The 12,978-nt window shown below is 43.7% G+C and overlaps 2 protein-coding genes across 2 annotated transcripts in view; one reads left to right on the forward strand and one right to left on the reverse strand.

The window, feature by feature from the left end:
* CSUI_006936 (transmembrane) overlaps positions 1–8,429 on the forward strand; it is a 13,135-nt gene extending 4,706 nt beyond the window's left edge. The window contains exons 3-6 of the mRNA XM_068067086.1: positions 736–1,255; positions 2,512–4,424; positions 5,887–6,280; positions 7,666–8,429. Coding sequence (XP_067920937.1) covers positions 736–1,255; positions 2,512–4,424; positions 5,887–6,280; positions 7,666–7,946 — 3,108 coding nt within the window. The 3' untranslated portion in view covers positions 7,947–8,429. The remainder of the gene's footprint in view (positions 1–735; positions 1,256–2,511; positions 4,425–5,886; positions 6,281–7,665) is intronic.
* Positions 8,430–9,482: 1,053 nt separating this feature from the next.
* On the reverse strand, positions 9,483–12,915 carry CSUI_006937 (uncharacterized protein). The gene is made up of 3 exons (XM_068067087.1): positions 12,841–12,915; positions 12,031–12,167; positions 9,483–11,136 (listed from the first exon to the last, which is right to left on the reverse strand). The coding sequence occupies exon 3, from the start codon at positions 10,524–10,526 to the stop codon at positions 10,227–10,229; it is 300 nt and encodes a 99-aa protein (XP_067920938.1). The 5' UTR covers positions 10,527–11,136; positions 12,031–12,167; positions 12,841–12,915; the 3' UTR covers positions 9,483–10,226.
* Between the last annotated feature and the right edge of the window lie 63 nt (positions 12,916–12,978).

A 12,978-nucleotide genomic window follows, 5' to 3' on the forward strand; every position in this document is an offset into this window, starting at 1 on the left:
TCTATCTATCTATCTACATATCGGTGTCGCTCTCTCTTTCTTTCTCTATCTAGATACATTCATACATGTTTGTCTATCTCTGTGTGTCGCTCTCTCTCTCTTTCTCTGTACGTATCTATGTACATAGACGTGTTAGTTTATACATACGTATATGCAGGGTATAGAGTCTATGCAAGTATGTTTGAAGGCTTAAACTCGGATTACTGGCTATTCATTTTCTCCTATTTCTTACTAATCTCCCCCTGCTCCTCTGTACATAGACCTACCTCACTCTTCAATTCTTCTTCTCTAGAGCTCTGTTGAAGAGTCATCTCGCAAGGGGAGAGGACATCTCTTTCTTTCCTATCTCTTTCTCTTTCTTGTCTGTCTTCCCCGGCCTCTTCGATAAGCAACAGTTATCTATCCTGGTCTCATATATCTCCCTAGACAACTGTGAAGAAAGAGATACCATTAGACGCCCGCATTCCTAGGAGATATAGAGTCATGTATATGTATCTATATGTGTTCGTATGTATGTGTATATACGTGTGTATACCTGCTGTCCCTTCTTTCTGTATATACAGCACATCTCCATATATGGTGACTGCATGTTCTGCATTCTTTCTCGATACCTTTCGGACCTTATGTTTATATCCTTCTCTTTTCCTTTCCTTTCTCTTGTTTCTTCTCTCATCATCTTGTCCTTCCTCTCTTCTTGTCGTTTTGCGTTTCTCTCGTGTTTTTTTCTTTCTTTAGGCTGAGCCTTCAGTACCTTTTGGTTGGCGTCTCTATGCCTGTCTCTGTCTCCTTAAACTTCCTTTTCTTCTCAACGAATACGAAGAGAATCTCGAGCGTCTTTACGCCGAATACAAGGCCAAGAAGAGGAGGAGAAGAAGAACAACAAGCGAAGAGTGCTGTCCTCCACAGGAGACAGGAGAGAAGAAAGAGAAAGAAGAAGAAGATCTGCATGCATTTCTACGGGAGATGGATATTGCATGTCCACCGCATTATCTCTGGGAATCGCAAGTGCACCAGCGCGTTCATCTTCCCTTCATGACGTGGGCGCGCGTCTCTACAAGACTTCTCGATGTCTCAGCGAAGTTGCTTGATCTCTATCGACTGTGTTCTTTAGATCTTCCTTCTTCTTCCCCTCAAGGCCGTCGATGCTGGTCTAGGAGAGTAGAGGGGACGTGGGTAGGAGACTATCTTGTCTTCGCTTCTCCGGCTTTGCATCACGCGGAGAGATTTCTTAGGAGCAGTCCAAGATATAAAGCAGGTAGATGAAAAGCGACCGGCCTGCTAGAGTACTCCATCTGACGCTTCTTCTTTTCTACTTTTTCGCTGTGAAACAGGAGTCGAGATCTCGTTGTCCGAAGGGACTTCTGGCTTCTGCCCTCTCTTTCCTCTTTTCTTTCTTCTTGTTCACCTTCAGTCTCCGTGGTGTCTTCTCGTTTTCTCACTTCATCTTCTCTCTAGAGGAAGGAAACAGAAAGAGAAAGAGCCACGTTGATACATAGATAAGGCATGCATATAGACATAAATCTATGTATATACAGCTAGCCGTATATATTTGTGTATATAGAGCTAACCACGTATAGATGTGTATATAGATCTGTATATATATACAGATCAACACATATAGAGATATGTATGGATGTATATATGCATGTAGATCAACATACACCGAGATGTATCTAGATGGATCTTGCGAGTGGGGAGAAAACACACGCGTTGACACGAAGTTAGCATGTATTAGAGAAAGGAAAGTGTGAGGGAGATGAAGAAGAGATATTAAAGTATCTCTTCTTCTCTTTAGTAGATCCTTCTCGAGGTTACCTCGTCCATTCTTCTCATTGACTTAGAGTAGAACACGAAAAAGACGTTTCTCTCTTCTCTTTCTCCTCTATTTCCAACGTGCATACGAAAGGAGACCAACGTGCCTTCCCTGCAGACAGCCGAGAGAGAGGAAGTGCTTTCTTGTTTGTCTTTCTTCTCCTTTTTTCTTTCTTTCNNTTGTTCATTCATTCTGACACCCTGCTTCTTTGTCGAGTAGAAAAAGAAGAAGAAAGATAGAGAAGAGATACGGAGATCGCGCGATTCATCGATCGATCGATCGAGAAAGAGAGAAACGTGATCGATCTCCTCTATCTCTTTCTTTATCTATCTCTTGTGTAGCTACTTTTTCTTTTCTTTTTTCTTATCCCCCGTTCGTTCTTCTTTCTTTCTTTTTCATTCTTTCTCTCTCTTTCGGGTAGGTTTCTTTTGTTCTGTCCCTTCTCATATCAAGGTGTGCAAGTCATCCCTCTCAGTTTCTCTTTCTTTCTTTTCTTCTTCTTTTTTTCTTTATCCTTTTCGTTGTCTTTCTTATCTTTTTTCTCATTTTCTTTACACGACAACAGTAGATCGATGTTTTTCATTTTCAACAGCCTTCCTTTCATCTAGGCTTATTTATCTCTTTCAAAAGGAAGAAATTCTTTCTTTCTCACTCTTTCTTCTCCTTTTTTCTTTCTTTCTTCTCTTCTCTTGTCCTAGGTATGTATAGGGAATGCCATCTCTATGAAGTGTTTGACGCTTCTACAGAGCATGTCTTATTAGGCAAATCCCAAAGAAGATCAGCAGAGCGTGACAAAACCTATTGCGCTCTCGCATTCTTTACCTCTCCTCCTAGACCTTCTTCTTCTTCTCCCTCTCTTTCCTCTTCTTCTTTTTCTCCCCCGTCTTCTTCTCCCCCATCTTCAACCACGCAATCTCCTTATCTCCCTCTGCTTCAAGAGAAACATCTTCGCTTTCTATGTCGAAGCAACTGCGTAGAGAAACGCGCCTTTCTAATGGCCCCGCAGAAAGACTGCCTGAGTGATCTTGTTCTCCCCCCTGAGCAGCTTCTCCCTATGACAGATGCTCAGCGTCGCCGAGTGTATCGACGATGGAAGCGAAGAAAAAGCAAAGCGATCGCGGCCGTTTGCTCAGCGATACTTTTGCTTCAAGCTTCTCTTAATAGAAAGGATCTTCGCAGCAAAATAGAAGCATGTCTTCCAGGAGCCTTGTCTTCTTTATCGAGTCATCTACCCCTGTCTACTTCTTCGTCGTCTATCCCCCTTTCTTCTTCTGCTTCTTCTTCGAGCACTTCTTCTGTGTCTTCTCCTGCAGGTTTCTCTCCCTCTTATCTCTTTGAGAATGGAGAGAGGCTAGCTTCTCTCATAGCGAAGATAACGGAGAAAGCGTTGAACGAATTGGAGTGGCCCTTCGACCCTCCAGATGCCGTCGATGAGAATCGAGAAATCTCAAGAAATGCAGCTATGTCTGTTGTGTTGAAGATCGTTCCTTCCTCTGACGTCAAACCAGGGGAATCTTACACTATGAAGGCTGTAAAGCGATGCGCCTCCGATGAGTTTGAAAACGGGCGTCCGTCGACGCTAGTTGGAGGAGAGAAGAAGAAAGCAAGCACAGAAAAGGGGAGAAGTCGCGAAGAGGTAGGAGAAAGAGAGGAAAGGACAAGGAAGAGTGGAGGAGATAGAAGAGAAGAAGACCAAGGTGTTGCGACGACAGAGGGCAAGACACAAGAGAAAATAAGAGATGATGGAGAAGAAAAGAAGACGAGGAGGCAAGATAGACATGGGGAAGAGAGAGAGAGGAGTGCAGAGAGAACCGAAAGGGTGAAGGAAATGTCTGGCTTATCAAGAGAAGAAACAAAGGAGAAAATAGAGAAAGAGCTAAATAAGAAGGGAGATGGAGTACAACACGAACAAGAAGAAGAAGGAAAGATGAAGATAGAAGAGAAGAAAGACTATGATGACATAGTCACTTCTCGACTTCTTTCGTCTTTAGAGGAATCTCTTCTTCCTATTGCTCAGCATGCTATCCGATCTTCTCTTACACAGAACAAAGAACGCCTAGTACCCGACTATCTAACTCCTTCTCCCTCTTCTTCTTCTTCTCCTTCTTCTTCTTCTCCTTCTTCTTCTTCTCTTTGGTTGTCATCTGTGTGGGGCCCGTCTGCGGTAGAGAAGAGAGCGTTAGGTGAGGTTCTTTTCTTTTTTGGAGAGTATGACGAAGAGGCAAGAGAGTTTGTACGTCGTGCGCCTTATACACGAGGAGGTGTGTATACATCTCTCTTTCTAACCCAAGCTATTAAAGTCGATTTCTATGGAAAAGCAAGAGATATGATCATGCCGAATCCTAGCTTAGGCCAAGATAACGCGGGGGAACTTGAACTACATGAAGAAGCGATGTGTGTAGAGAAGTACGACCAAGTCGATTGGCTCATCGAGAATCGATTGAAGGGCATCCCTACTGACGTCGATGCTGCCTATACTCTCGATTCGCCCTTCTATCAAGAATACATGAAAGACTGGGCTTTCTTACATCTCCCGGATGGACAATACTTCGGGGAACCCTACAAAGTCGTCGGACACGATGAAACAGGAGACATACCTGACCCCCCGATGGTAAGCCATCACAAAGAAGAAAGAAAAAGAAAGAAAGAAAGAAAGAAAGAAACAATGAGGTTGTTCGTCTCGCTCACCCTGCCCAGGTCTTCGTTCCTTTCCACCTCCTCTTCGTCTTCTCAAAGCTTTCTTTCTTTATCTATCTGGCTCTCTCCATGCTCTGTCTCTATCTATCTATCTATCTATCTTTAATCTATCTATCTATCTTTGATCTATTTATCTATCTATCTGCCTGTTTTCTCACATGCTCTGTAGCTGTTTGTCTCTCTGTCTCTATACGTGGTCTATATCTATCTATCTCTCGGGCTATCTCTCTGTATTTCTCTATACTTGCTCTGTATCTATTCTATTTATCTATCTATCTACACATACACGCATCTGTCCTTTGGACTGGGTAGTTAGAGGCGTAGCAAAGAGAAGAGGGGGGGGGGCCGAGGTCGGACTAGCGAGGCCGCGAAAAGTGCCAGAAGGAAAGATCATGAGGATTCTGACGACATAGAACTGATAGAGGGAAGAGCAATTTTATGTCTTTTTCAAGATTGGATTCTCCGTCCATGTAGTTGGAAAGCAGGAGAAGGCCGTGTACCTACATGCAAGCATAGACACACTTACATGTGCATGCATTTCTCGACATCTAGAAGAAAGAAGGCGGTGACTGTGCATCTGTCTATCTATTGGTCAATCTATCTATCTATCTATCTTTCATACATACATCGATACGAAAGAATGTTTACACGAGCCTGTAGGTGTCCATCCTGCTCTGTTCTTTGCTTCGTAGCCTTTCGGCGTGTCTTTTCCATTCCGATTCTTTTCGCTTTCTTCTTCTCGTTCACGTTGCTCTTCTCTTGTCTCTACAGAGCTGTGAAAGGAACGACCATCCTACATAGAGATGTATGTTTTATGTTTATATGGACCTATATAGAGAGATAGGTATAGGCTTTGTAACGGGGTGTATGTACACCGAGGCTGCTGCGTCAACGATATATCAGTAGACTCTCATAGTCGAAAGGAGGAAAGGCGGTGTCCTCTCCTTTCTAACTAATTGTACATGCTTTTTCTGCTTCTCAGAAGTTCAGTCTTCTCTCCTTCTTTCTCATTCTCGTGTTTCTCTCTTTCTCCGATACTTCATTCTCCTCATCTGCCTCCTGTTACATCGACTCTTCTACATCGTCTTCTCTCTCAAATCCATTTCTATAAACTCCATCCTATATCTTCTATACTTTCATTCCACGTCAGCTTTACTTCTCTCTTGTCCTCCTTCTTCTCCATCCCTTCTCTTTCTCTCTCTGTCTCTGTCTCCGTCTCTCTCTGTCATTCAATCATGTCTCCCATTTACTCCTTCTTCCCCCCCCTCCTCCCCGTCTCCCTACCTACCGTCCTCTCATTCATTCCTTCATCCTCTCTTTTTCTTTCTCTCTCTGTTTCTCCCCCCTTTCTTTCCCTCTCCTCTTCTCCTCTATAGGTGACCGCCTTAGCAGCGAACCGTGTAGAAGGTTATGAGCCGGATTATCGGCCGGGAGTGTGGCTGTATAAACCAGAGACGAAGATCCTCTACAACGATACAGAGACAGGGGCGATCCTCCTAGGATCGGGATATGACGGAACCTATAGCTGGGATAAGCCTGTAGACAATACAACGATGACGAGAGCTCTAATTCAGATGGAGATGGCGGCGGAGCATGTACGTAAAGGCCACTTCACATGGATAGAAGAGGAGCAGCACTGGGCACCTACGACGAGGCAACCGCATCTGCAGACACATCTGGGCCAAGAAGAAGAAGCTAGACTGAAGTGGGCGCTGGAAGATTTCGACCTGTCTCCTGGAGAAGTTAAGGCTGGAGATCATGTCCCTTCAGGTGTGACTGAGGGGAGTCTTTGCATGCCTATGAATGACGAGAAAGAGGGGAGATAGAGAGTCAGACTAGGGTGGGCATGTGCGGGGTGGAATGTATGGAAGAAGGAGAGAAGAGGGAAGAAAGGAAGGAAGAGAGAAAGATAGAGAGAGAGAATGAGGGAGGAGCAGGAGAGAGGTAGAATACAAGGGAGAAAGGCAGAAGAGAGGGAAATAGAGATTTTAAAAGAGGTTTATGAAGACGATGAGCTTGTAGAGAACAGTAGAAAGGAGAGAGGAAACAACGACGGGATGGATGTTGTTATGCGTGACATATATATATATATATATATGTGTATACACATTTCATATATGTATAGAGAGAGATATTTATCGATGTTTATAGACTACACATATGTAGACAGTTGAGTCTCTTCGAAGATGGAGGGAGGAGTCCCTGCATGTCAAACTATCTATCTAGCATTCACTCCTCCGAGTACCTATATGCATCTCGTGCGCTAGACAAACACTTACGAGTGCCCTAGATATATAGATAGGCATGTGTACTTATAGAGTAGAGAGATAGATCTTTCTACACATATGGATCTATATCTATATACATCTATAGATACATCTATATATGTACATATTCACTCACATGCGTGAGTCTAGACAGAGAGCGAGAGGGATTCTTCCTATCTCTATGAGAGGTCACGAGAAAGGCTTAAGTCGTCAGTTGAATGCGCTTCTTTCTGTTACTTCATCCCCCCCCCCTTGCGAATTCCCCTCTCTCTCTTTCTCCCCTCTGAGAAAGATATTTCTCCATTCTCTTCACTCTCTACAGTTTCTCGTAGGAAGGATCATTTTTAGCGGGTATTCTTCTCTATCTTTCTCTGCCTCTATCTGAAAAGTCTTCTACTTTCTCCCTTGATATATAGCGAAAGCCCAGACATGTCAGAGGAAAAGACAAAAGGTCTTGTCTCTCTTCTTCTCTTCGCCAGGAAGACTACAGTACTGTCCAGTATTTCTCTCACCTTCCTATCTTTCCTTGTCTGCCTCTCTCACATCGATCAACCTACCCCCTCACCTCTCTCCCTCTCCTTCTTCTCCACCTCTCAATCTTTCTCTCTCTCTTTCTCATCTTTCTTTCCCTCTTTCTCTCTCTCCATCTCTCTATTCGATCTTTCTATCCCCCCGAGCAAACCACAGACGGCTTTTCCCCCTCTATTTTTTCTCCATCGCAGAGATCCCGCTCTCCACTATGCTTACCAAGACCACCTCGACATCCCTATCACGTACGAGTCCATATCATTCCTTTCTATCTGTCTGTCTGTCTTTCTATCTATCTATCTATGTTTCTTTTTTCTTTCTTTCTGTCTATCTATCTTTGTATATGTCTTGTGTCTGTAGGGATGGAGTTCCTCAGTCCTGAGCTAGCTAAAGGACGAGGGCCGGAGTATGAGAGCCTCATGGAGAATCCTGACGTCGTTCACAATATCCATCAAGACTGGCTACGGCGCGTCGATCGGGGAGAAGCTACCTTGAATGAAGATCCTTTCCGTTTGTCTGCGGAGCAAATCGATTTAAGAGACAAGATTCAGTACTATCGAAAGCGCGAGGATGTGGAGGACGAGGGAGATGAAGACACACCTGAGGTGTCTCTCTGGGGTGAAGAGGACGGGGGAACATAAGAATCGGGGAAAGAGACAAGACGAAATGAGAGAAGACCTGTGTGGAAAGACGATGGGACCGAGGGGGGAGAAAAAGAAGAAGAGGTAGGAAGGGAGGAAAAAGAGAGGAAGAAGAAAGGAATAGTCGTGGGGAGAATAGAGACAAGTCTCGGCTTCGAAGGAGGGCAGGAGTAGAAGAAGAGGAAGGGGAAGCAGGAAGAAGAGCGAAGAAGAGAAGGAGAGAATGTGTAAGAGTAGAGAGGAATAATATCTTCTTCCTATTTTGAAGTGTTTTCGTGAAGTCTCTCTTTGTCTGGGCATTTGGAGGAGGACAATTGTGCGGTGTATATACACCACCCGTCTTGAGTAATAAGAAGTCTGGCAAGTAAAAGAGTCACTTATAGATGTGCTGTACATACAGTCTATTCATGTATAATACATGTACGTATATATACGTGAGTTGGGAGAAAGGGCCCTATATATATACATCTATTTTCTTCAGCACTTTTCATTGACCCTCGTATGTCGTTGCCGTGCCGTGTGAAGAAAAGCAAGAAGAAGAAGTCTTTAATAATCCCCAATGAATCTAGATAGCTATTCTGTCTCCAATCTGGCATTGTCACTTTTCTTCATGAGTTCGTCCTTCCTTCTCCGACTATTCTTTTCTGCCTTTTCCTCTGTCTTCCTACCTGCATGGGAGACGTCGATTAGTCACCCGCGACCCCGGTCACTCTCTTGTTCTTCTCTTCGTCTTCTCAGTAGACAGAAGAAGAGAAAATAAAGAGGAGGAGAGGAGTCCTGCAGGTACAGAGAATGGCTCAGAAAAAGATCAAAACTAGTTAATGTCTTCGCTAGCTGAGTCATTATTGACACCCCCAGGGGGTGAAGGCTGTGAGGTGTATGTACACCCCCCTGATGGTGTACGGGATGTGTCTCTTTCTCTCTTTCGTTTCTTTTGCCAGTCAAAAAGACAACGCGAGCACTTAAGAAACATCCTTCTTCGAAAAATTCCTGTTTCGCCAATTCTGTAAATCTTTTCCTCCTACGTGAACAGATGATAGATACACAGATTACAGATAGATAGGTAGACAGATAGATAGATAGAATCTTCCTCTCCTCTGTCCGTCTTTACTTCCCTGGATCAAATGAGAGGGATGTCATCCCCTGAAAAGAGCCGTCGAAGCGCAAAAGCGTGATCGATCGACACAGACATCTGTACGTGCACACCTACCTATCTATCTTCACTGATACTCGAATGCTTCTCTCACCTAGTATCTTCTTCTATCTATCTTCATCTCCCGATCTCTATCTGATCTATCTATCGTTCCTCCATCTACATATCTCTTCGTACAGGAAGAGCAATTGTGCATTGAATACAACTGTATCGAAGACTTGCAGATATCATGAGGTAAAGCATAAAAGAAAGAACATGTCTATTCTTTCTACCACTAAAGTGCTCCTTTAACCTTGATCTTCTTTTTCATATCGATTGCCCCTGCGACACCCGTCTAGGAAGCTCTTTACTCCTTTCCCCCCTGTCATCCCAGAGATAGAGAGGTAGGCTCGGAAAGAAGTTTTGTTTCAAGAGAAGAAGAACTTGACTTTAATCTCTTCTGTTCGTTAAGAAAAGCACTTTAGGACAGAAAGACAGATGACACAGATACTCAATCATCTTTGCAATGTCTGCTCTCCATTCGATCGAAGAGTGACGGAGAGTTCTCCCTCTTGACCTCCCAAGAAAAGCACAAGTCCCTTGACTGTTTCTCTCCTTCTTTGCCTCGAGGATGCTACCATGCGATATAGGAAAGATATGAACAGCCACCAACTAGGGGGAGACAACTTCTCGAAATCTTATCATTTTCGTCAAGCATAGCGATGCAAACAGAAACCCATACAAATCCATAGACAGGGAGACAGATTCTCGTAGGTAGATAGTTGTCATCTAAGATAGCGGCGAAAGAACAACGTCGATAGATCTAGGAATGAAAATAGAAGAAAGACATACATGTCTGTGCATGTAAGAAGGAATAAATTCAAAAGAGAAGCGAAGCAGAAGAGGAAGAAGAAGAGATCTGACTCCAGCATAAAGAAGAACTTGGGTCGAAGATCTAAAAGGAGTGACCTTTATGAAGAAAAGGAAAGCGAAAGGGGCTATCAGAAGGATGAGAGGTGGTCGTGAGTAAGAATAGAAGCAGTTTTATGAAGTGGGCAGGATTGAGAATGAAAAGAGAAAGGAAAGAGAGATATGGAAGGGGGTGAACAAGAAGAGAAGGAAGGCTCAAAATGGTCGCGACTGCTTCTTTATCTACCTACGTATCTATCTAATACCATGGCACACTGCATTCCTCTTAGCAATCGACTGACTCTTGCAGACTTCTCAAATGACCTTCCTTCGTCCTTTCTCTCTTTCTCTTTCTCTCTCTTCTTATTCTTTTCTTTATGGATTTCTCTCAAGAAAAGGAACAGGTAAAAGAGAGACAGAGTTTGCATAGATGTCATAGACACCTGGACAAATCGATTGATCTTTAATCTACCATTTTCTATCCATCTAGCTTTCCACACCTCTCTTCTTTCTCTCTTTTCAAAAGAAATGCAGCGCATAGCTTCCCGCTTCTCGTACCTTTCTCCTCCTCGCTACTTCTCCTTTCTCCCTCTTCTTTGATGACCTTCTTTGTTTATTCCAGTCTCCCCTTTAGACACCCTCTTGACTGTTTCTTTGTCTTCATCTTCAAATTCGTTTGATCGTTCTTTCTTTCTCTTCTTTTCTTCTTATCGTATCAGACGATGGACTACAGGCATGCGATGTATCTATCTACCTCGCTCGTGATACACGGAGAAGACATAGAAAGAAAGAAAGAGAGAGGGTGAGACAGAAAGAAAGAAGAGCAAGATAGCCGTTGAAGAAGAACAAGGCGCATGACTTTCTGCATTTGACAACTTCACATGAAAAGAGAATCAAAGACAGTTACGTAAGAAAGAAGGAAAGTCCGCTATCATAAAATGAAAGAATTAAGCAAAAAGATAAGAAAGAAGATATATGTCTCTCTCTCTCTCTCTCGCTCTTCTCTTCCTTCCTCCTCCTACGACTTCTTCTCTCCCTCGTAGAAGCAGATGAAGAAGAAGAGAGAAGTAGAAGAAGGAGAAGATGCATGTCTTTCTTCTTTCTTTCGCGACGTTCCGTTCACCATGTACTTGAAGCCGCTTCGACAGCCTGTATAGCAACATGTACACATACACCTATATATATTTATGTATATCTACATACCCAGGAAAGAGGGGATCTGTAAGCTTACTAAACCGAGAGAGAAAGAATCGAGACATCTCGACGCGAGCCAGGAAATTGTCTTCTCCTTCGCACCTTCCTTCTCTCTATTAACTAAGAAAGCGCGGGGAGCTGCACCTTATATAGATAGGTGGAATTTAGGGATAAGAAGAGATGACTGTAGATGAAGACAACAGAGAGAGGCGGTCGCTTCGCTTCTATCTTGCAATGTATTAAGAGGTAGGGCTACCCACCACCAAAGAGAGACTGTGTATGTATGCGTCGATGATCTATCTACTCCCAGAGAGGGCATTCATTTCTATGTCTTATACACAAGCAGAACACCTGTCTTTCTCTGAGAGAGAGAGCCTGAGAAGATTCTTTTCTTTTCTTCCTGAGAATCCCGTCATAGGAAAACAGACTTGGGGCGTCCTAGGTGACATGTTCGAAAAAGACATAGGCATCACTCTTCTTCTCCAGTGTATGGACAGCTGAAGGTGAAGGAGAAGAAGAAGAATAGAAAAGGAATAGCTAAAGAACATTCTTCTTTCTCTCTCTCCTCTTTCTATCTATGCGAGGAAAGTGCCGCATAACTACACGCCCCTTCTCATGTAGGGGTTCACATAAGCTGTTGATGCGACAAAGTAGGTACGTGTCTAGACACGTAAGCTCACTAGCTATATAGACACTCATCCCTTCTCTGCGATTCGATCGTATTCTATCTGTGTCACTTTGTCTCTCGCATCAACTATTCTGAAGCGTCGCTTCTCTCCCGCTAGATGAAGAGAGAGGAGAGAAAGAAGAGAAGAACACGGCAACTATCTTGTTGAAAAAGAAGTCGTTTCATTTCCCAGCTGCATCGAGAGATAGATCTGCAAGAGGGAGACGAGACACCGAGAACAAGAGAAAGAAACAAGGACCTACGCTGCGCATGTGATTCATGAGGGCCTTCGGATCTTCCGCCTTGAATAAACTAGTGCCTGTAGGAAAGGAGACAGAGAACAACCCGCAGAGATAGACGGATGATAGATAGACAACACTCTTTCCATAGAATCTACGGAGGAGGGATGTATGTATCTAGGTGTAGGAATGTAGGTATGAACATGTATGTGTGAAGATGTATATGTATGGAGATGTGTGGAGATGCATGTATCTATGTATGCATATGCACGTATCTAGAAACCTAGGAACCTGTGGTGTGGACGGATGAATGGATGTACATACACCTCGCATTTGCTGCAAAGAACACGAGCATAAGACAATCGAGTAGAGGCGGCCTAAGAAGTCTTTTCTTATGAGAGAGAGAGAGAGAAAAGATCTTCCTTCTGAAAGAGTGCCAGTTCCCCGTCTAATGTTACGAGGAGACGACATACAGAGACCGGTCCAGGAAAGACTTCTCCATCGGAAAGAATACGAGAATCCGATTCTTTCTCTCTCGTCGTCTTCTCTTTTGTCTGTATGACGATGTTCCTATCATGCTAAATTCTCTAACTCTCTGTCGTCCTTCTCTTTTTTGTATTCTCAAAGATTCACTCCACCGACAACCTCCTTAACCTCGCCTTTCCTCTCTCCCGTTCTTCTCCTTCTCTCATCTTCTTCTCCTACGTTCTTCCCCCTCCATTGCTCGTGAAGGAAAGAAAGAAAGAATGATACCTGCAACGATAACGTTAGCGCCTGCCGCAGCGGCCTTCTTGACTGTCTCGCCATCTAGACCTCCGTCCACCTACAAAGGAAAGAAAAAGAAGAAGAAGAAGCAATAGTCGAAGAGGAAAGAAAGAAAGAAAACGGGAA

The sequence above is a fragment of the Cystoisospora suis genome (assembly GCF_002600585.1).
Source record: "Cystoisospora suis strain Wien I chromosome Unknown contig_3581, whole genome shotgun sequence".
Taxonomy (NCBI): domain Eukaryota; phylum Apicomplexa; class Conoidasida; order Eucoccidiorida; family Sarcocystidae; genus Cystoisospora; species Cystoisospora suis.

Excerpts from the sequence above, each read along its gene's own strand:
- CSUI_006937 (XM_068067087.1), bottom strand. The coding sequence starts at position 10,526 with ATGCGCTGCATTTCTTTTGAAAAGAGAGAAAGAAGAGAGGTGTGGAAA.